General features: G+C 38.1%; 1 protein-coding gene across 1 annotated transcript in view; it reads right to left on the reverse strand.

Annotated features, from left to right (window-relative positions):
* Positions 1 to 15,029: 15,029 nt before the first annotated feature.
* LOC104623039 (5-hydroxytryptamine receptor 7-like) overlaps positions 15,030 to 24,360 on the reverse strand; it is an 11,030-nt gene continuing 1,699 nt past the window's right edge. Inside the window, exon 3 of the mRNA XM_010289987.1 lies at positions 15,030 to 15,889. Coding sequence (XP_010288289.1) covers positions 15,138 to 15,889 — 752 coding nt within the window. The 3' untranslated portion in view covers positions 15,030 to 15,137. The remainder of the gene's footprint in view (positions 15,890 to 24,360) is intronic.

A 24,360-nucleotide genomic window follows, 5' to 3' on the forward strand; every position in this document is an offset into this window, starting at 1 on the left:
GACCTGTGACATTGTAACAGCAAGAGTGAAAATCAAATCAACACTCTGCTGACAGAATAAGAGCAGTAAATGTCAAACTAAGAAATATAGAGTGGGCATATGTAAAGGGCCTAGGAGAGCAGAGAGGTTCTTGGCATTTCTCATTTTAAGCATAGATCAATAGAAGTTTCACCATGTGGAAGCTTACACAGTTCATCTGACCCGGATGCAAGTTCATCACAAATTGTTTAAGAAGGGCTTCATATTCTTGCGAAAAGTACAGTAATTGTTAATAGGTGTCCAGCTTGGCAAGAATAAATTAAGAACTGGGATATCACAAAGATTCCTTACCATTCAATGGCGTGACAGCCAGGCTTAGGAAGATGGGAACTGGAAAGGGGAGGCTTTTTGTCTCTGCTCCATTCCCACCAACTACCTCCTCAGAGAGAGCTGGATCAGACCTTTCACAGGGGACAATTCTCCAAGAAGAGAGGGTTAATCGTGACCCGGTGTACCTTGGGAAGAAGTTTGGTGACCTGACTTCGGGTTCGGATGGGTAAGCCTCACTGAGCTCTTGGTAATTTCTGCTCGGGGGCAGAGCGCCCTGGGCATGCTCCGGAGCTGGCCGAGCGGCCGGCATGCTGGCACGTGCCCCAGCTCGCTCCGTGCCCACGCGCCCCGCTCCGCTCCCCGCGGACACGTCAGGAGGAAACGTGCACTCAAGTCTTTTAGCACACACCCTGGATGTACGTCTGGATTCGGGCTTTGGGAAGTAACCCTAGACTGAGAGCAGAGGCGTAACCTGCCTGTTCGGTTTCCATTTGCTCTGGACAACTGCGTATAAACGCTTACTGCCTCGAACCCTCCTCTCGCTGGCTTCTCTCTGATGTGATTTCCCATCGTGGCTTGTGTTGCTGTTTGTGTCTTTCATCTTTTCTGAATCTGGTAATTGAAACCGTAAGGGATGCGGTTTGCTCAGAAGAACTCAAATGGTTACACACGAAACTGATTTTTTTTTTTTTTGAGAGCTGTTTCAAAATACTCTCTTCTAAAAACCTCCTTTATGATATGCTGAAAAAAAGTAATCAAATGATCATATGCGGCACATATATGTGTCTCATTGGTTTGTTTTTATTAAGCTGGAAATCATCTCTGGTTCTGAGTAAATACCCAACTTAGACACACGGTATTTTTAACAAAAGAATTCAAATAGATAATCAACTATAGAAGATGTTGGCAAAAGAAATAAGCATTGATACAACAGATGAAAAAGGAAGAAAACGTGCATAAACAAAACGTACTATAAAATGCCTGAATATTATTTTCCCTGGATGCCCTCTTTGTGCATTTAATACATCATCAGAGACATAATATAGGTGTTAAATATGTACTTTAAAGGTCTGGTTTATCTAAAGCATGTTTGCGTTGAGAGGTTGCAGATCAGTGTTTCCTAGCCTGTGGCCTTTGAACTATCACTATCAGTAAAAAGCCTGAATGTGATCTGCAAATTATGGGAAAAAATGTTTGAAGGAAAAGAACAAAACTGTATAGTATTCATATATGCACCCCTGCAAGGGAAGAAATAAAATGGGTGTGAATGAAAGTAAGATACAAACATTTAAAATTATTTGTTTATAAATGAAAACAATTGTGACTACACTAGCCAAGATCTTTGGACCTTTTTTAAAAGAAATGTTAGGTCATCCATTTTTGATAAATAAGACTAATGTCAGAGGATTTCCTAGACAATATGCTGTAAGAATTTTAAAAATAGAACTAGAAGCAAATCCAAATCCATGTTTAGTTTAAGTTATTCAAGAAATTGGACAAAATATCTTTTCTGATCAGAGCGATTTTCTCTGAACTGAAATGCAACTAAAATTTTTGAGTGTTTTCCCTTCCGTTAAAAGTCTTTAATAGATTACATGGGCTTTTGCTTAGGTGCTGAGTAGGGCCTGAGCTGGTGTTCTTTGTAGCAGCGTTTCTGCTGAAGAAAGCAAACCACCTTTTCATCAGGAGAGCCGTTAAAATTTCCCGTGTCTCGTTCTTTCAGTTCAGTGTTATCCAACAAGTGTAGGTACCTTTCTTTAACGTTAAGGATTTTAAATGACTCAAGCTGAAAAAGATCAGACTCTTTTGTAGATGAGAATGTCTTCCATGAACCTAAATTAAAACCATCTAAACAAATGGATTCTCTATTTTCTGTAGCGTTAGTTCAAAGAAAGCACATGACACAGGGCTTAGTATTCAGTAGACTTCTTATTTTACTATATGAAAGTAATTACTTTTTAAATACCGTCCAAATTAACATTTTAATATCCCTCTGGGCTTATACATTTTAAAAGCATAAAATAACTCAGTTCCTAATAGAGAAGAACCCTGTTTCCTTTTCTACTAAATTAGTATACTGTTTAAATTTGAATCATTTGCAATGCAAGTGGCAGCAATTCTTCCCCCCGCCCCCCAAGACTCATATTACAACCAGAGACATTCAGCATTTTCAGCACAGGCCATATACAATTTCTGACCTTAATTTCTTTGTATTTGTATTTCTTGGTAAGCTATCTGTGGGAGACAATCTCTTACGTTAACTGTCTTTATGCTTTACTAGATCTCAGGGAAAAATATATGAGTTAAAATATACAGTGTTACAGCTCAATCCTCTGGTGACTTTTGCATATTAAAAGTCCCAGCTGGCTGAAATATTATATAAAATTCACTTTTATCTGTTCAAATTATCAAGAACATATGACTTTTCATATTATACATCGATATGGTTTTTTTTGCTTTCACATAACTTTCAACAGTGCATCTTGTGATAATAAAAAAAACGTTCTTCTTCTATCATTGTGTTTCTTTTTTGCTCAGGTCTGAAGCAAATTAATCACTTTGTCATAGGGATAAAACTAGCTAATTTAGCAAGAACTTTATACTAGAATCAAGGGAGCAGCTAGGAAACGGCTTTAAGTTTGTAAAGGACAGATCAACCTGGACAGAAAACAGATGATGAGGGAAGGGCAGGGGATGTATAATAAGGGTGTAGTAGGCTGGTCCACCCAATATCTTGGCTGCCTGTTGACCCCAAGAACGCATGTGGAGAACAAGACAGGCTGGGGCTCATAGTGAGAGATCAAGGGTTTTGCAAAACTTTTGGGAAATTTTATTTATTAAAATTGACAAATGCTGTGATAACTACTATAAGGCAGTCCTGTGAAAATGCAAACTGCTCACTGCCACAGCCCAGAACAGGTTTGGTGACCAAGCCAGAAAGCCATCTTCTGTAGATCCAGAGCTGTGAGTCTGAGCCTTGTTTCCAGCATTATTCACTCTGTCAGACTTCCATCCACAGCCCAGGGGACTTGGATTATCTCGGTGTAAGGCAGAGGTCCGTGTGCTGCTTTTGTACTACTGGCTCCAGAAACTATCGAAAGCTCAACTCGTTATCCCAGTAAGGCATCTAATCTCTTTACTTCTTTTGATCAGCCCTACTTTTTCTCTAATCCTCTAAAATGTCGTATGCATTATTTGCTGGTCTTGAATACGTACTTAGCGTTGAGTGACTCTTCTAGTCGCTGCGTGGGTTTGTGCGTTGGTTTGAGAGAGGTGCCAGACCTGACAGTTACAGTAGGAACAACTGAGCTTCATCTTGTGTGGCAGAGTATGTGTTCTGCAATTCCCAACGTTCTTCATGTTGTTTATGTGTCTGAAAACTCCTGGATGAAAAACTCTTTATGAAAAAGTCAGAACTGCAACTTTATAGGTTCATGGTGTCACAACTTACTCTAAAATACTCTCATAATTTCTGCAAGATTCTGTCAGTTTAATATATATTAAAAGAAACAAATGTTTATTAGGCAAAAATATATTTGCTGCCTTCTTTTCATGAGGCAGTACCATTCTAAAATGTGTGGGATGGATGTGCGTTACATATATGTATACATATATCTGCCTAGAATTGTAGATCCCTAACAGCTAAAAGCTATTTCTCACTCTTTTACCCTCCATTATATTTCTCCTGAAACATAATTTTTCACTTAAGTGTAAAATAACAGCATTAAAAAAACCCATGGAATTTCACAGAAAGGTGTCACTGGTAGGGTTTGTTTATTTGGATTTTTTTTAAAATCATTTAAATTATTCCTATGATGTAGAAGTTTTCCGTTTCACTTGAAGTTAAGGTTTTGTCACATCATGAGCAAGGAAAGTGACACTAATTTATCTAAGACACTAGCTAGACACTCTCTAATTTATCTAAGTAAAATTGTTTTATTGCCTTTTCGAAATGGACATGCAAGTGAGACCATAAAGCTTAAAAAAAGACTTTCAGGGTATTACCACTGCCCTTTATTTTAAGGTTTGGTTTTTTTTAAAGAAGAAACAGACCGGGGTTTCTGTTTACTATTATGTTTATGGATCTATAATCTGACTTTCTCATTAGGTCCAGTTATATTATTTGCCAGTGTAATTTTGACTTCAGCTGAGTTTCTCTGAAAGTATCCTCATGTAAATCAGTCAGAACTGGTCCATTGGCCATTGACAATAACTGTCCCGCTTCCTGTTAAATACTTGAGGCTAAGCAAGTAGCAATAAAGAAATGGTAACTTATGTGATCTATCTGGGATCCTGTACGAATTGCAGAATGAATATTTGGAGAGACACAATTTTAAAATAACAAAACAAAACAAGAAGTTGTAATTCTCAGTGTAGTCTGGCTAGCCAGTAAGACAAAAAGCAAAGTGCTATGGAAATTCTCCAGCCTTTTATAGTTGTTTGAGTTAAAATGAAAGAATTTTTTAAATATATTTTGGCAGAGCATAAAAATCACATTAAAGGAAAGCAATCATATTTGTAAATTACCTGTGGTATAATACGTGCACATTCTAATTCTGTCCCTTAACTTTTGTCAGAACATAACTGAAGGCAGCTGTTTTAAAAAGGTTAGAGGGAGCAAACCATGGGTATGTTAACAAAGCGAATAGACATTTACTTCGTACAACAGAATGCTTTTACAAAAATCCATCGTTTATTGTTGCCTTTCCGGATCGCACTCCAGGTGCATGGCATCTCTTTAACACAAGCCCTGAAAGCATCTGCAGAGCTACCATTTGTTGAAAACCTCTTTTTGTCGTACAACAAAATACATTCAGTATCACTGATGGTCCCTGAATATTAATACCGATATTACGATCCACAAGCATGGTAAACATAAATGAATGCTCTTCTACATTGTTTAACGTGGTGGAAATCTGTACAGTGCTTTATATTTGAGTTTTAGTCATAGTTTTTTTCCCCCACCCTATGTGCCAAACTGTTATTGCTGAAAAGATTTGGCTTCCTCAGGCAGAAAATTATTTTCGTTTGTATATAACAGCACTTTTCTCTGTAACAAACAAGATGTGACTACTTCCAATAGAAATGTATTTCATGTAATGTATTGAGTCCATTGAGTATTTTTAGAACAATATCATTAAAAGAAGATGAAGTACATTTCACAAATCTATCTAGTTCTTCAGAAACCAACTCTTCATTTGTCTTCTTCCAGTTCTGGCTTGGCTTTTTCTGGCTGCTTTGATGCACATTTGGTCATGACTCTTTCCCTGGAGAAATCTGAACTTCTCCTGCTTTTAAAAAAGTGGATGAATTAGATGAGAAATGTCCTGGAGCAACTAAAAGTCCTGATCCAGATACTACTGAAATAAATGGAAACATTTCTTGAGAGGCAATTAGATCATGGCTAATGAGATAATTCTCAGAGGTCCCATACAAAGGAGGAAGCTGGGGGAAAGTGGAGGGTTCTGGTGGTTTTCAAGTCCTTTGTACTCATCACATTTTGGGTTGCTGTGAGAACTGAGGAAGCTCCCAGTTCTTTGTATGCTATTCGGTGGCAGAAGCCCAAAACGCCTTCAGAAAATGTAGCTGGTTTTACTGAGAGCCCCACACCTGGCCCAGCCTTCCAGCCTCGGGAGGCAGCGCAAGCCTACGCGTGCGCCACTGCTCGTGGAGACCTCACACTTGCAAGAGAGGGAGAAAGGAGCCAGAGGGATATCGAAGACTTCTCCCTCAGTTACATAAAATAGTCTACAGACAAATAATTACTGCAAAAGCTTTGTACGGAATATACATCTTAGCTGCAATGACATTATATTTTATCCTACCTATAACACCATCACTCTAAGTATAATTAGGGCAACTCCCTGCCTCTCTTCTCAAGTTTGGTGAAGGGAAGAACCAATCTTCTACAGCAGCCAGGCTGAAAAGTCGTAACAGAAACATCTGTGAGATTACAAGGCAGGTTTTCAGGGCATCCCAACTCCAGTTCTGCCTGGCTGTAGCATGCAGCAACATACTCCTGTGTCTCACAGCCTCTGTATCGAAATCATTGAAATATTCCCATCAGTAAATGTATGGGGAGCAGGCATTTTTACAGAAAAAACTGCAGTCTCACTCAGTTCAAATATTTTATTACATGAAAACGCATCTTGGTAAAAATAGATCCAAACTAAAGGAACACAGGTAGGAAGGTTTGAGAACTGACCAGATAATTATATCCAAGTTCAAAACCAGATATAAACAAAAGAAAGGATTTTTTTAAATGTTATGTTATGTTAATTGTGGGTGTGTTTTGCAGCCAGAGTAAAAGTCTGGATTTTATATAACCTGCCTTGGGAATTGTTATTTTCTGTTCATGTATTGCATTTGCTGGAGGATCAACTTTAAAGAAAATATATGGACAAAAGATGATGAGTTATTTCATTCTATGGCTAAAGGTTTGCTTTTGTAAATCTTTGTAATTCTAAAATGTTTTGGTGCCGGTGATCTTTGTTGTTTTCTGGGCTGACTGGTGATTATTGTGGAAAAAGATGACTATTTTTTTTTAATGGTTATTTTACAGTATTAACTTTATCTGTCTAATTTAACATTTTATTCTTTTTGGGTTTTTATAATTGTGAGTTAAAGGTCCTTAGCATGTTTTTCACATTACTTGCTGTATTTATTGACTTTTTTTAAGGGAGAAATTTGTGGATTTGTCAAAAATACTTAGTGTTTACAAGCTAAGACACACTATAAGTATTCTGTAAGGAACAGATAGGCTTTCTGCCCGTTTGCAATCAAATATCCAAAAGGTTTCAAGTTCTCTCTGCTTGTTTGGTCCCCATGTTATCTTTAAACAATTTCTGTTATTTCTCCTCTATCAAGATAAAATTTGGGCTTCTTTAATGCCTTAGCTTGGAGAGGCAGTAGACACCTTGAATAGGTCCCGAATAGTATATCAGCATACAGAATGTGTACATCCTCCTTGCAGCGAACATGTGCTAAGGTCAAATAATTTTACTGGACCACAGAACCACAGCAATTTGTTCCAGCATTCCTTAGTGAAAGTCTCTATTAATTAAATATGTAAGGAAAACAGTCTCTAAAATTTTGGGGAAGTAGCTCTTACTCAGTTTGGAAGCACATACCGTGAAGATCTTGATTTCTGCATTTCTATCAAGCAGCTGCAATATTTTGTCATTGTGCTGTTTAAAGTATTGAGGTTACCAAAATATAATAATTGGGTTTACTTATTGGGTGAGGCTGTTTTGGTTTTGCAACTATTGTTGTGAAGGAAATATTCATTCACTTTGCCTAATTTTATCTTTTCCTTGCAACCGTCTTCAGGATAGTAGATTTGACTGATGAGTCTCTGCTGCTTTATCCAAGACCTGCAGAAATCCTGCCTAGATTAGCCAAAGGTGCAAAGTTTTCTGAGACATTAGAGAGTGTATCCAGATGTGCTCTGCTATAGTCTTCCGTGCTTTGAAACATAGGTTTTCTAGAAGGGCTGAACAAGTATATTACAGTGGTTTGCTTTCTCTTCTCTCACAGAAACTAAAAATGAGTGTACTGTAAATGCAATTTTCTGGAACTAGCAGAGACCACACAACTACCGAATTAATGAAAGATTGTTGGTTTTGACTGAGTAGATAGAAAACTAAAAGCAAAATATTTATTCAGTCTGGTATGTTGGTTTATAAAAGCACATTGATCTCTTCTGGAAACTGATACATCTGTATGTGGTTTTTTTCTGAAGTAACTTGACTAATTCTATGTGAAAGATCACAAATAGTAATTTTAATCAGTAAAGTCATAAAGCTACAAGTCGTCAAAATACTATCCCCTCCAGTAATTGTATATTAATAACTTTAAGAAAATACACAATCTCAGTGGGTTTTTTTTGCTTGCAGCGGAGAAAACTAAATCCGGGAACTATAAGCATCGAATCGTTTAGGTTGGAAAAGACCTTTTAGATCATCAAGTCCAACCGTAAACCTAGCACGGCCAAGTCCACCGCTACACCGTATCCCTAAGCACCTCTCAGTTTTCAGCGAGTAAGAGCCGTTCTGCCCTCTTGGAAATATTGCTGCGCGACAAAGGGTTTGGCAATGTAGCCGGGCAGGGAAGAGGGGGGCCGGAATAGAGAGCGTGGGGCATGACAGGCCTGCCTGGCAAAATGTTTAGAAAGCGGGTATAGAAGACAGTATTAATTCACTTCAATTCATGCTGAACCCACTCTTTAGTGGCAATAGCTACTTAAGGCTTAAAATCAGTAAAGACGGATATATGTTTGTATTTCTTGCATGTTGCAAAGATTGCTCTTCTAATGCAGTGTTTCTTAGACAATTTCTTTCTTTTTTTTATTTGCTTGAGCCCTCCTCTTAAATAAAAATTTCCAGTCCTCAATGTTCCTGCCTCCTCACCCTTTGAAATAAGGGATGAGTGTCTTCTATTCTGGGATATTAATAATTTTGCACATTAAGATTATTCACCATGTCTCTGAATTTTCTCCCTTCTCTGTCCCTATGTCTTCCTGAGGAACATTGTTTTAAACGACAAGAACTGATTCTTAAGTAAACTGTGAACAGTTTTGATTTGATGATACATTGATATTGCATGCTTTCTGAGAATATTATACTTTGAACAGATTTTCCTGAAAGATAAGAAAAATAGTATGGAAGGCTAAGTTGATAGCTAGAGGAAAGCAACAAAACAAATGGCATTGCTTCAAAACACTTTCCTGTCCTGTACTTACACCATCTTGGTCAGTGATCCCAAAACTTACTCAATAACGTTCTTCTAACGATGCTGCGCTGACTCCAGCATTTGGAGCAAGGGCTGTCTGGAAATTCATTTTCCTGCCATAAAGCAGTGGGGAGGGAGTGAATGGACTCTGTCTGCATTATTTATAGTACTAATTTGATAAATAATTCCCTTCTCCATGTCTCATTGTAGTAGATTTATTTCCCACCGCTTGACATTTCTTTCTGCAGGTGGTGCTAGCTAGCAAATCATCTGAACAGAGCATGAAAAACCTCGCTTTGCTTTTCATGAAACTGAAGTGTGAAGCAACAGACATATAATAATGAGATGTTATCATAAATTCACACGTTTTACTACTCTGCTATTTCTATTATCACCCAGTAAAACTCCTGCGAAACAGAGGAGTTTCGTAAGTGCCGATACTGTGCTGAGTATTAAACCTACAGGCTGGCAGACTGCTGGAGCTGGAAGAAAACGTTAGGAATGAGGCTTCTACCACAGATGGCCTCTCTCAAAAAAGCAGCACCAAGTGAACAAGGGGAGTACGGTGTTCATGATGTGTTAATACTGCAACAAAACCTCGAGTTATATTCGAATGAGGAGGAAAAATACAATGGGGAACGTTGTATGTTGTTACTGCCTGGTTCTACTGCAGAGTAATGGCTACTGTGAAATGGGAGTGGTTTACACCAGGCGAGAAGTACATTCACAAAGGCAGTTGTCAGTAGGAATGGCAATGAAGAAATACGGTCATATGTGACACTGGAGAACCTCTGAGTTCTGATTTGACACTGGGTAATTAACTCAATGGAAAGAAACAGAGATGGGAGGGTGCAGGCTGGGCAGGGAAGGTGGCAAAACTAGCCACGCCGAACTCTTCACAAAATCATTATCACATTCTGCTCCAAGGGCATTGCTTACACTGAGGAGAACTGTTCAGTCTAAATCTATTCTAAAGCCCTTCCTGTAAGCTGCTTTGTGCCCTGTTCATTGAGGAAAAATGACCTAAATATGGTGCATCTGAGCAGGATGAGACTAGAAGGATGTAAGGGACATCCTTCCCTTACTGGTAAAGTACAACCAGTACATTGGGTGCTATATTACTGGTGTGTGGCATGCTATGGCAAGACTGTTTCAAGTGAAGGAGGCTCATCCAGGACCCCCTCACCTGGGATTCATTGAGAGCTAGCGTTACCTTTATGGATAAATTATAGACAGGGTATTGATGTGTAAGGGCTGTTTGGGTGGTGGTTTTGGTTTTTTTTTTTTGCCCCTTTCAGAGCTTTGCTCTTTGGCTTTTATTTTGGCCACATTTGATGTTTATCTTAGATAAAATATGTTTGTGATCCTGAAAGGTGGGCTCAGGGAAGGATCTCTGGCACAGCTGTGACTAAGACTCCTTTGAGGGAAATGCCTCACTCAGTAGCTGCTCTGGAGGACCTTTACATATGCTTCAGAGGGTGAAGAGAGACATATAAAGTAAAGAAGGCTGGGCTGGCATTTCCCTGTGTTGATGTCTAGATAATTCTGGCAGCAACTGAAGCTCTCAGGCTGCAGCTGAGGACCGAGTGGCTGCTTGTGCTGGATGAAGAGGTGGTCTAGATGCTGTCAGCAGCTGCTTCCTCGTTCCCTCAGCTCCTCGCACAGGCTACAGTAATCGCCCCGAAATCGCCGCCTGAGCATTTCCCAGTATCACCTTGTCTTTCCCAGTGTTTAGGCATGGTGTATCTGAGTGATCAGCCCCTTGCCAGTATCGTCGGCTACATTTCCCCCAAAACGCCAACAATAAAAGCAAAAAAAGCCCTAACCTAAAAGTTCATTGTGGTAACTCCTTCCCTCCCTGAATAAGATAAGGTAAATTCCCACTCGACAGATATAGAGGAAGAAAAAAAGCTGAACAGCCTTGTGAGATCCTGGAAAGCAAAGACAAGTGCAAACGTGTGCATGAACTAAGCACAACTGTTTAAAAAAATTTGTCAGTCTAGTAAACAGAAGCAAAATCTGGTCCCGTTTTCCTGACACCATCACCATCCAGAAATCACATAGTGTCTAGAAACAAATTTCAGAACTAGTGGTTGGTAGAAAGATGGTCTAGGACATACAGTAATGAGACTAAACTTCCTAGTTGGAAATGCTGTGTGTGGGTACTGTCACTAATAAAAATGCTGCATTGAGTTTCCTCAGACAAAAATTCCAGATGGGGCGAGGCCAGTTCTGCACTATAGTTAATGGGCAAACCTACTCTCTAGGATAACTTTGTTCCAGTCTGTCCTGTTTTCCAGACTGTGCTGCCCTGTGCACCCAAGGACCTACTCCAACCTTTCCTGTCAAACACTCAGATGTTACACAAGGTGATAGCTACCTTCATAGAAAACCCGAGATTGTGCAATATTTCAAGTCTTTCACACTCTGTAGTTAATGCGGGACTTCTCACATCTCAGACTGTGACTTAAGGATGAGATAGCTGAAATCTTCCAAACCTCCCAGGAGTGGGGTTACAGAGTTAGCCTTCGCCGTCGTCCACATCTTTCTGTGACTACAGCTTGTGGATTGAGACAAGAGGCACTGTTTCTTAAAAAAGAAAGATTGGCTTAGATTTCATTGCTTTTACATCTCAACAGATCCTACCTAATGTCAATATTCACTTTGCGCTGATATTTAAAAATAAATAAATAAAATTAAATAGACTTTTGTTAAATCCAGAGCAGTGCTGACATGCAGAGCCCAGCTCCCCTTTAAGCAGTGAGGTAGCGACAGTCTTTTCACTGGGATTGTACATGCATATTTGAGAAAGGTTTGTGTCTTTGTCCTCAAAATCTTGGATATGTACCCTTGTTGCCTCTACATTTTTGCCTGTTTTCCCAAGAGTAACTATCCAGTCATGTCTGAAACTTGTAACTGCTTCTATGTCTCGCTTCCGATACCTTGCCTTTCTCTTTCTCTGTCTTCATTCAGTTAGTGTTATGCTGGCCTCCCCATGCTCTGACTTGTTCTGGGTGTTTTTTATTACCTCTTTTTTCACAAACCCATTTATCTGATTCACCCCCCTTGCTTTCTCCTAGAAACATGTGAAAGGACACACAGACCAAAAGTGCGATCCCTTCTAGGGTTTGGTACTAGCACATACGAGGCTGCACATGTGATGATGTAGACTTCTCATTCACCCATTCACATATTACCTCTTTGTCAGATGAGTAGTGAATTATCTAATTTAAAAAAAAAATACTACAGCTGCAGTTAGGTATTTTGATTCAGTTCTATTTATGTATCTCTTGAAAAAGTAAAAAGTCCTGTTCCTGAATCCAAGGAATTATTTCCCTATGCTTCTTATCTAAGCCTCTTTCAGTTAGAATTCTGTCTGAAAGCTTCTTTCTCTTCTCAACACCGTGTTACTCGTGTGCTTGGGTAATGGGACGTTCTTCTAATCTTCTCAACTTCTTTATTTTTCCCCTCAAATACAGCTCCGCCTAACAGCAGCTTCCATTTGCCACATAGCTCTGTTTTGTTCTGGCTATATGAAGAAACTTTTTTTTTCTCCTCTTCTTTTCTTCTTTCCAAACATATCCAGAGATGAGATGAGGCTATTTATCTCCAAAAAATTCAAGGATTGACATACAGCTTATAACAACTCTTGTTTTTTCCTGGGCGCTCATTACCTGAAACAGATGGTAGAGGAGAGGTACAGTCCCGCAGGATGCTTTCCCCAAGGAAAGCAATTGCCTTAAGTGACAGTCGGGCAAATGTCAATTGCTGACTCGTAAGAGATATATTTCATTTAAATTACAAAAATCTTATTTGGAGGAAACACAACTTTCCTGCAGAATAAAAATGGCTGAAACTTCTGCCCAGAATTTTGAAATCAGCTTCAGAGTTTTATAGTCCCACTTGGAATCTTCACAGATACTTTTATTTGTATATTTTCCTATATATCCTCACATAAGGGGGAAAAAAAATTGCAGAAGACCTGTGAACTCCCCAACTATGCTAGGATCTCAAAAAAACAAAAAAAAAGCTACTCTGATATGTAACAAAGTCAGAAACATCATTTATTTCACACAGAATATGGAAAATATGAACTCTGCACTACAGAGCTTGTGGGAATTCTGGGCAAAATCTCATCCTGTCCTTCTGCACATAATACTTTTGGAACATTTAAAAGAAATCAGAGTCTTCCAAATCAATTTGGAACTTCTTTAGAAAACCTTTTTGAAGCTGGGATATAGCTTCTTACAACTACAAAACTATGACCCTTCTCTCAAAATGCGGCCAAAATGTACTTCCTAGTGTATGAATCCATCTAACGTGGCTTAAGCTTGGTTCGGTATGCATAGCTCCGCACACCAACCCAGGTCTTGTGTATCTGCCACTTAGAAGCTCTAGTGTTTGCAATGATCTCTGTACACTGTGAACACAGCATCTGGCACAAGCTTCTCACTACTTAGGCCAAATTAACATCACTGACTTTGTTTAGGTCATGTTGGCTTCATACTTGAGAAAGTGGGGGCACAAGTTCACCTAAAGTGTTATTTGCCACTTGAGGTAATTTGATAATAAGTACGTTGTCTCCTCATCAATGCCCCAATATCTGAAAAGTAAACTGAGCTCTGAAACATCTTAGCTCACTAGTGTACCCTGTGCTTCATCTGGAACATGGTGTGCAGTGCAAACTAGGTCCAGAGAAAGCATCTTGTTCTTATGAGTTGTTTTAAGTTTATTATTATTTTATGTTATTATAGTAATATAGTACATATTTAGTGCATTTTATATTAATAAATTATTACTAATATATTAACAGCATCAATGCATTTATTAAGTGATAAAGAAAACTACTGTTACAATATTTGACCCTGCTCCACTGAGGGAAGAGCTTTGTTACCAAAGCCAGGAAAAGCAGAATCACATACTTGGGTGAGCTGCAGTGGTGGAGGGAAACAACTAGAACTAGAAACGGTAAATGATCTTGATTCTTACACAATGCAAGACTTTATAAGCAGAAGCGATGACCAAAATCAGTTTGTAAGGATAAAGTCCAGATGTCTCTGAGTGTCACTGAGTCCTCAGTTTATTATTTCCTTACTGACTTCAGAAAAGAAAGAAATCCTAAGAAGCTAGGAAAGCTTTCAAATAGACAATAAATTAACTACTGAAGTGGAACAAGGACTAGCTGTACATCAAAAGAAACCAAGACTTGAGTGTAGACGGAGTCTTTACCTAGATTAGAGAAGTGCTCAACTGATAAAGTCAAGAGAATTAAAGAAAGAGAAGATGGATAAAGACCAGACAGCTCCTGAAATAAACTGGAATCGGACATATGTTATGTTAGCAATATAGGATAAGACCTTTACCTGTGTATTTGGCATAGCAGCGCTGCAGCTAATTGTGCTGCATGACCATATGCAGCAGTAGATGCAGGTCCGTGTGACTTTACTCAAACTCTCATATTCACACTAGAATTGTAACATGTTCTTTCAGTGCCATAGTCGCTGTGCAAAGGTAACATTAAATTTCACAAAGTAGTTTATTTCCAGGCAATCCAGGAAAAGAACATTTAATGGACATATTTTTTTATAATAAAGAATATTTCTAAGCAATATAAGTTCTTTGATCCAGCTTCATCTTAAATGGTTTATTTTTATAATAACAAGTGGAAAGAAATGAATTATACTGAACTTTTCACCATTTTGAGATCTTTATTACAGAAAAAATCTCTAGGATACAAGATGCATCCAACGTTCAAACCTACTAAAAGTTGTTTGGGCCCAAGGGCCGAACAAATGGGTTAGGCCAACTTTGCTCTTTCCTCAATAGCAACTCAAACATCCTGCACTACCTTTTACCCTCCCCCTTTCTGGTATTCCTCCTACACCCAAATTCTTTAGATGGTCTTTGTGTTTCTCCAGACCCGCTAGGACTGGTGGGCTGTACAGGAATTAATCTCACTACCTTCCAGTTTCTTGATGACTGCATTAACTGTGCTCAAGAAGCCGGGTTCTTTCCATAACTCTTCTTTCAAATCGGGGAGGCGGGGGGGGAACTACTGTCATAAAGTGATAAATTATCATAGTAAAGGATGAGTGACCTTACAGAACAAACTCTGGCTTTTCTGCAAGCTTCAGAGCCTCATGCATCCCTGCAGCTGATAATTTCCGATTGATATTCCTATATCTGCATTGCAGGAGGTTGCGATAAGTTGTCCTCAGGTCCCGATTGAAGAAGGCATATATAAAAGGGTTAATGAGAGAGTTTGCATAACCCAACCATAGAAATGTTCTCTCAACCCACAGCGGGATGCAGCTGCACGCTGTACCGCAGATGAAGGGCCTGGCAGTTGAGAGGAGGAAGAAGGGCAGCCAGCAGACGGTGAAAGCCCCAACAATAATCCCAAGCGTAGTGGCAGCTTTCTGTTCTCTTTTAAAGATGGATATATTTTTCTTGTCGTGCTTTAGGAGTCGTGAAAAATTAGTACATTCGTCAGATTCCTTGTGCAGCTTTACGACTCCGTTCATAGAAATCCCTTCCGTTTCTTCTGGCCGGGGAAAACCAGCAAACTTGTGTTTAGCAGCACTCCTCCTGGCAGCTTTGTAAATCTGATAGTACATGAAAAGCATCACTGACATTGGAATATAAAATGCAACTGCCGTGGAGTAAATGGTGTAGCCGAAGTCTTGACTGATCAAACAAACCTTTTCATCATTTACATTTTGGGCCCAACCGAAGAGTGGGGGTATAGTGATAGAGGCAGATAAGAGCCATACACACAGGATCATTTTGGCCATACATTTCCCATTCTGCCTTACAGGATATGTAAGAGGTCTCGTTATTCCCAGGTACCTAGAAACAACAACATATAGTTACTACATAGTGCAGTGGTTAACTGACAAAAGTTATTTCACATAGTCTGCCCTAAAATCAAACATCTTTAGCTAAGGTTTCTCTCTTACATTTTTCAATCCTCTCTTTGCATGTGTTTCAAACTTGTAAATTCTTGTCTTTCACTTCAAAATTTATAGTGCTGATAGACTGTATAAAAGGTCTTTTATTCTGGAAGAAAATCTCTCATTGGCCGTAATGGACTGTGATTTTAATGAATTTGTGCACTCTTCATGCAGATAACTCATTTTTTAGTCATTAATGAAATTCTGAAACCTAACTCTCATTTGGCTAACTTATGAAATCTTGGTGTAGAGATGAGTGCTCACTCCACAAAGCATACCACTTCTCGTACTGAGTGCATGTTTCAGTTAAAACAAGCATGCGTCCATCTTTATTTTCATTCATTTTACATATTCATCAAAGATCCTCGCCACTAAACTGAAATGGTTAGTTATCTTTCTTACCTTCATGTTTCAGATGGGAATAACAAACTGCAAACTTATGCCAAGAGTAGACTAATTCAATATTACAATAATTCTTTTTATCATCATTTAATTAGAAAGAAATTACATTTATTCAACATTCAAACTTTTAGTGAACAAAATCACAATCTATCACAGTGTCAGTTGAAGTGGAAAAAGACCTGCAGAAAAAAAACATAGTTTTACCAGAAGCTAAATTTAGGGTGGCAAATTGTAAACAGACACGAAAAGTATTTACGATGTGTCACATTTTAATAGAAAAAAAATGAAGTCTGTTGGCAACTTCTACATTTCTTAAGCTGTGACAGCTTAAACCATGTATTTTTTCCTAATGCTGCCCTATATAGCTGGAGAGCAATATCCTAAGCTTGTGTTTACTCTCAACTGCAGAAGATTTCTGTATTTCCACTTTAACTATGGGAAGTTTCTCTTAGATGAAATTGGATGCTTTTTTTTTACACCTAACATTTTTACATTGAAATTGGGTTTCTGCTCAGCTGGAACTTACCTATGACTTACTGTTAACCTCTCAAATTGTTCTTTTTTTCCTCACCCAAAAGAAAGAATTTTGAGAAAAATCAATGCAATTCACTTTGTTACTCATAAAAGAAATAGTTAAATAGGGTTTCAGAACAACATTTTGATTTCAACAGGTACCAGTGTTTAGTTACACAGTGAAGATTTTTGAAGGTTACAAACAAGAAATATAGTAACTTGATTAAAAATATTTTTGGGAGCATTTTTTCTCTCTCTATTCACTTAGCAAATCAGATATGACTGTTTTCCTGGCTCTGCAGAATGCTGCATTGTTGATTTTACTGCAATGCAGTAAATTATGGCCAGTGCTCCTGCTTTATACAAGCACCCAGGTATGCTACAGTTCTGGAAGTAAAAAGAAACATCATTTCATGATCTGTTCTGACGAGTAACAAAAATCCCTCAGCAACATCATTGATTTTATATTACTGCTACGGCAAGTGCTACACAAAGGACAGAACTGGTTTATTGTGCCCTGTTCTCGACAGCATGCACCAGTAAATTACAGCAGGCCGGTATTGTGCCAATGAAGCTGTGCCTGGTGGGGCTGGGAGCTAAAAACAGTTATTAAAGTTGGCCGGGATTAGATGCGTGGGCCATGTTATTAAAACGGGCTGTTTCTTGCGCACCTCACCGTCAGCGTTAGAACACAGCCGCCGCACCAGCTCCGGCGGCCGTGGGCGTACCGCAGAGCCCACGGAGATTTCGGTTTTACAGCATCCCGGCCAAAACTGCGCTCCCAAGGAGCTGAGAGTCTTCTGAGGCGCTTCAAGATGTGTAAGATCAGGGCTAATGCGGTGAAGTTCCAGGGTTTAACTGTCTAAGGGGTACATAGTCCTGCTCTAAGTAATGTAACTGTAGCAAGGGTAAGTTATTGGCTGCAGCCCTTCTTGGGACAACACTGGCACACACTTAAAATTTGTCTGAGAATAGCATGATTTAGCTACAAAACAGTTAAACACATCCTTTGTGCAGAAAGGTTACTTGTCGCTTGTTAGAAAAAAAATCTTTTAAAGGTCAGTCTACTTTCCTGAAGTATGTATTCTTCCAGCTGTTACACAATTGGTCATTAAAAATAACACGTTTATGAGGTGAGCTTTATTATGTAGCTAAAAAAGTTAAACTGGATTTCTGTAAAAATTAGATCTGTGGGCTGCATGTTCTGAATGCCTACTGATGCATTCTCATGCATCAGAATATAACAAAAAGAATTCATGAAAGCAGAAGTATACTGAAAAGAATTTAAATTCATTAGTTTTGCCCTGGTACCACTTTTTTAGAAGCTATCTGAGCTTCAGAAATGCTATTTGAAATTAAAAAACGTTAATTAACATAAAAATACACCAGCATCCTTTCTGCCTTATCCATTTTGCTAAATGTAGTGTGATAGGGAAAAGCAGGCATAAATGAACAAACATTATCTTTTTATCTCTATAGATGAAAACCATTACCCTTAAAAACTTACTTGCAACTTTAAAATAATATAAATCACTTGTTGTCTAATACACTAGAGAGTGTCCAAGATTTAACAGATTCACGAACTTCAAAAGTATTGGGTCAAATTAATTGCAAAAATATGCTTCGTAACACTTAATTTTCAATTACCACCCTCCAAAAAAAAAAAGAAATCACTAAAGGTAACTGAGTTGAACTTAAGATATTATTCAAAAATATGTAACAGCTTGAGGCCTTCCTGCTGGGAGAGAGTGAAAAAGCCTAAGAAGCCCATTTCATGCATCTCAGCTACCCTCCACGAGAAGGAAGGGTCTCGGTCTTGTTCGTCTGACTAACCCACTCCCGTGCCGCAGTCCCATTCAGGTGTGGGGCACACGCAGGGTTCCCAGCTCCAGGGAGGAAAAATTATCCCTTGCCACCCTCTTTCTGGAGCTGTGTTCAAACGCAGGTGGTGGCTGAAGGGCTCCCTCCTTCGTGGGGTGCTATTTGCCACGTTCACCCAATGAACACCAACAATGGAAAAGGTAAATGAATAAGTCCTTTCTTCAGCTTAATAAAAATCTGGCTCCCTGTATTCTTTCCCAGTAACTCTAAATTGTTACCATTTAATGACGGGCAATTGTTATGGACAATTTAGTGTAAAACCATTATAACGGTGTAGGACTGCTCCCGAGATCATTCAGTTTGTGGGTTTTTTCATTACGGCTTTTTTGATGCTGATACGTTACAATGACCACACAGAATAGCTTTTATCCTACAGGGCAAAAAGTGTCCGTTGTCACTTGAACTGTCTATCACCTAGGCACTTCTTACTGCAGTGTGCTCAATATATTAAACGTTACAGCAAGTGTTAAGACGTAACATATATGGAAAGGGCAGTGGCATATGGCAGAGGGAACAGGCATCCACAGACCCTGGTGTCCGTTTCTGGCGCATCATTTTATCTTTCTGCGACTCTTTGTATTCCCTCTTCCCACTTACGTTTGTCTTAGCTATGTGCTTGTTGTGATGGCTGTTACATGTGACTGCTTGCGCAGTGGTTATCAAACTGGAAACTGGACCACCACTGTGTCCCACTAGATGTTATTATATTTAAAAATATGAAAGGTTTGATACGGTCTCTTTTTTTGTAAATATATATATTTCATTCTCTAATCTAGGAAATTGTGAAAAGCAGTTTGCTTTATCTGCACTACCGCGCTGTGAGTTCACGTAGCCATCTACTTAGCAGCTGCTAGAACTTTTCTGGAAGATCTTTCTCATCACCTTTACATGAATAACTCTCCATTTGTGCTTGAATTGATTAGTAATTCTATAGACGTAGAAAATGCCAGTTCTTCCTCCAAGAAGGAAAAAAAGCCAGGCATGGCAGCATTTCTGGTTAACCAGGCAGGACCTTTGTTTTTTTTTTAATGGCATGAACCTCATTTTTTTCAGCAGTAGAAAAGTTAATTTCCTTTTCTTTGTGTTTTTTCTTGGAAAAACTAAACATAGCTGTAATATTTAAGCTGTAAAAATGGTGACTTGTTCATAGCTACATTGGAAACTTTGAGATGGGTCTAGTCCTCACACCTTTTGAAATATCTAGAAAGCAAACCGAGACTTAACAGCTACATCAACTTCAACCAACAACAGAAAGAAAATAGTAATAGGATGGTCCAGTTTGGGATCCTGTGTCCAGAATTTTTACTACATCTGCTATATGGCTGAAAAATAAAGAAAAAAATACAAGGACTTGCTTCTCACTGTGAGCAAACTCACAGGGTAATGGAAAATCTAACAGCTAAAACCATTAAAACTGTTTTGAAGCCTCCTGCCTAACTCAATAATAAATTGAATGCACTGTGACATCAGGATCACTTATGCCACTTTTGAAGCACACACAATGCCTCTGGTCTCCGTGTACTTTATAGGCAGATAGAATTCCATTTTAATTAGTCCACATTCGTTTCTCAGAATTCACTGACCTGATATAACAGACAATTATTCCAGAATCAGATTAGCACCTTTCACTGTCTGACTTCTCTTTTATAAAGCAGATCGGATTACTATGGAATAGAACTAGAAACATTGTACTGGAAATTATGTAGATGTGTACTACGGCTATTTCTACCAGGAATCTTCACTATTGTTCTCTTAACACTTACCATTTCACTAGGAGTTGCCCTTAACCTGAGGTACTTTCAGTTCTTCCCATTTTTGTATTTTAAGAGAGTCATAAAACTGTTTTATTTCAAAGACACAAAAATGCTTACTGCTTTGCTTTTGTGCTCTTTTTGTAGTACAGCAGCTTTCCAGCTTCAATACATATCTCCTTGTATTAGTTTCTCTGCCAATCCACAGCTATAGAATCCTGTCTAATGATTCACCTGCAATAATAACTTATTCTGAAGAATGATACTGATCTATTGATCCTCCTTCAGTGGCTGTGATTCTCTCATGATCTTTCATAATTTTTCTGTTAAATTCAGTGTGACATTAAAAGACACTTTACAAGAATAGGAGCATGATGCTATTCCTAAAAGCTATCCAGCGTTCAGAAATATTCACCCTAGTATAGTGATCGATCTAGATTTTTTTCTTGTACTTTAATACATTAAACAGTAAATTAAGTGTAAATGTAACAGGTTGAAACAATGATCAAATCCATTTTTTCTGTTATAGCTGCGTCAAACCACCTAACAGAAATTGTTCTCTTCTTTTCAAAGATACTGTGTTTACACTAAGCAAGAGATGCTGTGTCCCACAGGCCTGCTTTTAAAAAGAATAAGATATACAAACTCGGGAAAATACTATTCCCATCACATATTTAAGTAACTAAGATGGAAGTAGAGGGTAGAAACATAAAAAGACTTAAGTGCTGAGACATAAACACTACACTGCACGACTATGGTATTATAATGTGCAAAGTAACCTTGTTAATTATTGTATGACAGCATTGCTACCTGCCTTTCTGCAATACAGGCTGCCCTCATAATAACATCATGATAACTGCCAGTTTATTGTCTGGGAAGAGGAGGATATTTCGGAGGCAGTAAAATACTTTTCTCTTTCCCAGAAGTGAACAAAGTGACTGATTTCATCGCATATATGACAGCTTTCAGAATATGAATTAGATCACTTCAAAACCTAAACATTAAATAATGTGCCATGTTAGAGTGAGACAGCAGAATTAACAAAATCAAACTATTACTCAGTGGTGAAAAAAGATTTTGTTCAACTAGTTGTGTGCTCCATCTAGTCAAATGTTTCATCTTTTCTATGTAGTGAATTAGTACATAGTTATAAAAAAATCTTAGCGCAGTGGCTAGCTTCCACATCTTAATTGTATTTGCTAGTAATGGCTAAAGCTCTACTTCATCCTTCTCAGTCAATGTTGAATGCAGTAACATGAACACAGAAAGATCTTAAATGTATGTTTTGGTATCTATTGTTTTAGATGCTTACGCTTCATGTTTCATACAATTTCAAAATTATTCTTATTATTGAAACAGTGGTACTTCAATTTTGATACTTGGAAGAATGAGAATGAAATATTTGGTTTGTTTTCAGCAAGGTTAACACTCCCCATTATTACTCTTCTTGCTCTGAATTAAATGTATTTCTTTAAATTCTCTTTACAAAGGGAAGACATTCGTTTCTACTGTTAGAGCAGGTACATATTGAATACAGTATTATACTTTTATTGTACATAGTAAATGTTCTGACTTGATTTTTCTTTTTATCAAGAATCATTGTAGGGGTTTATTTTTGATGGAACTCAAGAAGTGTAGGCTTTCCTGGCAGTGGGGGAGGATTAAGTCAATCAAAATTAAATATCTGTTCATTCTAAAGGAATGTAATTTCCATAGTAGAAGATTATGTTCTCCTCTCTTATGTTTCTTTCAGTTTTTCTATACTTCTATGGACTTTCTTCCTCCCATGTTGCATAACTTTACAGCTTCATATTTATCTTCTTTATTTCAGCTCATTTTTCATTCTTTTATTTCATTTATTCTATTTTTACTTCACTTTCTTGCCCTGCCTTATTTATGTTTCTCTCTTAGCTCTGTATTTTTCCCTGTTCATTTTTACCTACTGATGTAAGACCTCCATCCCATAGATGGGGGGATGTATTCTGCTCTCATTCTAAGAAATACGTAACAACTCTCTTGCCAGAAAGAGGTGTGCAATGTCTTTCCATGCAACTTCTGTTATCCTAGTCGTAATTTCTGAAATCATATTCCTCTCTCCTTTCAGACCTCAGCAAATTTCTTCTACCTGTCCTCACTCTTTGCCTTTCATTTTCCCTCTGCATTGCTGTCGAAGTACTTGTCACCAGTAACTGCCTTGTTCTTGGCTTTGGTAAGAAGCAGTTCGGAAACCTTTCATTTTCCACTGCAGAAGATACACTGCTTGGAAGAGAAGGTCCCAACACGTAGTTGCTGATGTTTATCTTGCAACACTGCCTGAATGTTAGATGATATGTATTTCATAGCCAATATTCTGCAATTACCCAAAGAAATATTTTATATTATAGACTAAACACTCTTGGTAACTATCTTTCAAGAAAACAGTACATGTATATTTTCCTTTCTTGTGTTTTCACTAATGACATGAAGGTAGGAGACATAAGAAGGGAAATGGATTTCAGACCATTCCATACTTATCCAGACTCTTAGAACCTGGATGCATTTGAAAACTGAAAAGGCTTTGGCAAAGAAATATTTAGAATGAAGCTGTATGCTGTAATGGAAGACTTTCTATTTTTAAACTTTTTCAAAATGTCTGAACTCCTAACTTTGTGGCTTTCATCGTCTCTGTCTTCCTGTCTATAAGTGTGGTTCACTTAGGGTGCAATAGGTTTAATTATATACAGAGCTCAAAAGTGCTTCTCACCTCCCTTCTTGATAGATAATCTGTAATACTTCAAAACCTCTCTAGATCTGGGCAAGTCACGCATATGAAGAATCCATTTTTCTTTACAGTGTTCAACCACGTGCAATGTTGAGGGAAAATAAAAAGAATTTCATGCTTTTCTAAAAGAAAATGCATAACTGTGTCAGGGGATACACTACCCACTTCTGCCCTTTTGTCCCCCACCCCAGATTTGCAAGTTCCCTGTATTTAATAATGTTCTATTTTTTTCCCAGTGATAACAAGCAAGCAGTAGTGGAAGAAGAAGTAATAAGAGAGTCAAAAGGCTCTTCCTAAGTTTTTCTTTCTTTTCGAAAGTGAAAAATTGTATTCATCAAAATATATGATAAAGTACAATTCACAATACATATCACTAACATCTCAAGAATATTCCTTACAGAAGTGTTTCTCAGGCTTTTTAAGCAATGCCTCACTTCACTGAAAAAATCTTCGTGGACTTCATCATAGTATACACACAAACCGCTTCACAAGTCCTGAAGGCCAGGCCCTCGTACACTGTTACAGCTTCATCCCTTATGGTATAATTTACACTAGTTGTTAAGTCATTTTATCAATCAAGGAGAAAAGAAAAACACCTTCAAAAATGGCTGTTTGTTGCTGTATTCAATAAAGTGATTTATATCAGAAAATACATTTTGTTTAAAATCATATTTCAGTTTATCCCACATTAAGTGCCTTTTTATTATTTCAAAATAATTTAGAATCATAGAAACAAATGCAGTGCATCTGCATCATGTTAATTGTTGTACCTAAGTATCTAATTACATGTAGACTGATGTCTGTCTTAGGTGACTTTTTTCATCTTTACGTGTATGATGTATCTCATTTTATTACTACAAGATGCCTGGCCCCTTTTTGAGTGGGAAAAGAGGTTACTTTAGCTCCGATACTATGTGAGAAGACTAGGCTGGGGAAAGCTTTGTCCTAGAGAAGAATTAAAGAGAAACCCCTTTTTCATTTACTCCTGTCTGATTGCAATGTTCGTTTCAGACTGCCTGTGCAGTAAAGAAGTTCAGGTTGGAAGAAAGAAAGGGAAAGA

Source organism: Phaethon lepturus, unplaced genomic scaffold (genome assembly GCF_000687285.1).
Source record: "Phaethon lepturus isolate BGI_N335 unplaced genomic scaffold, ASM68728v1 scaffold18606, whole genome shotgun sequence".
Lineage (NCBI taxonomy): Eukaryota > Metazoa > Chordata > Aves > Phaethontiformes > Phaethontidae > Phaethon > Phaethon lepturus.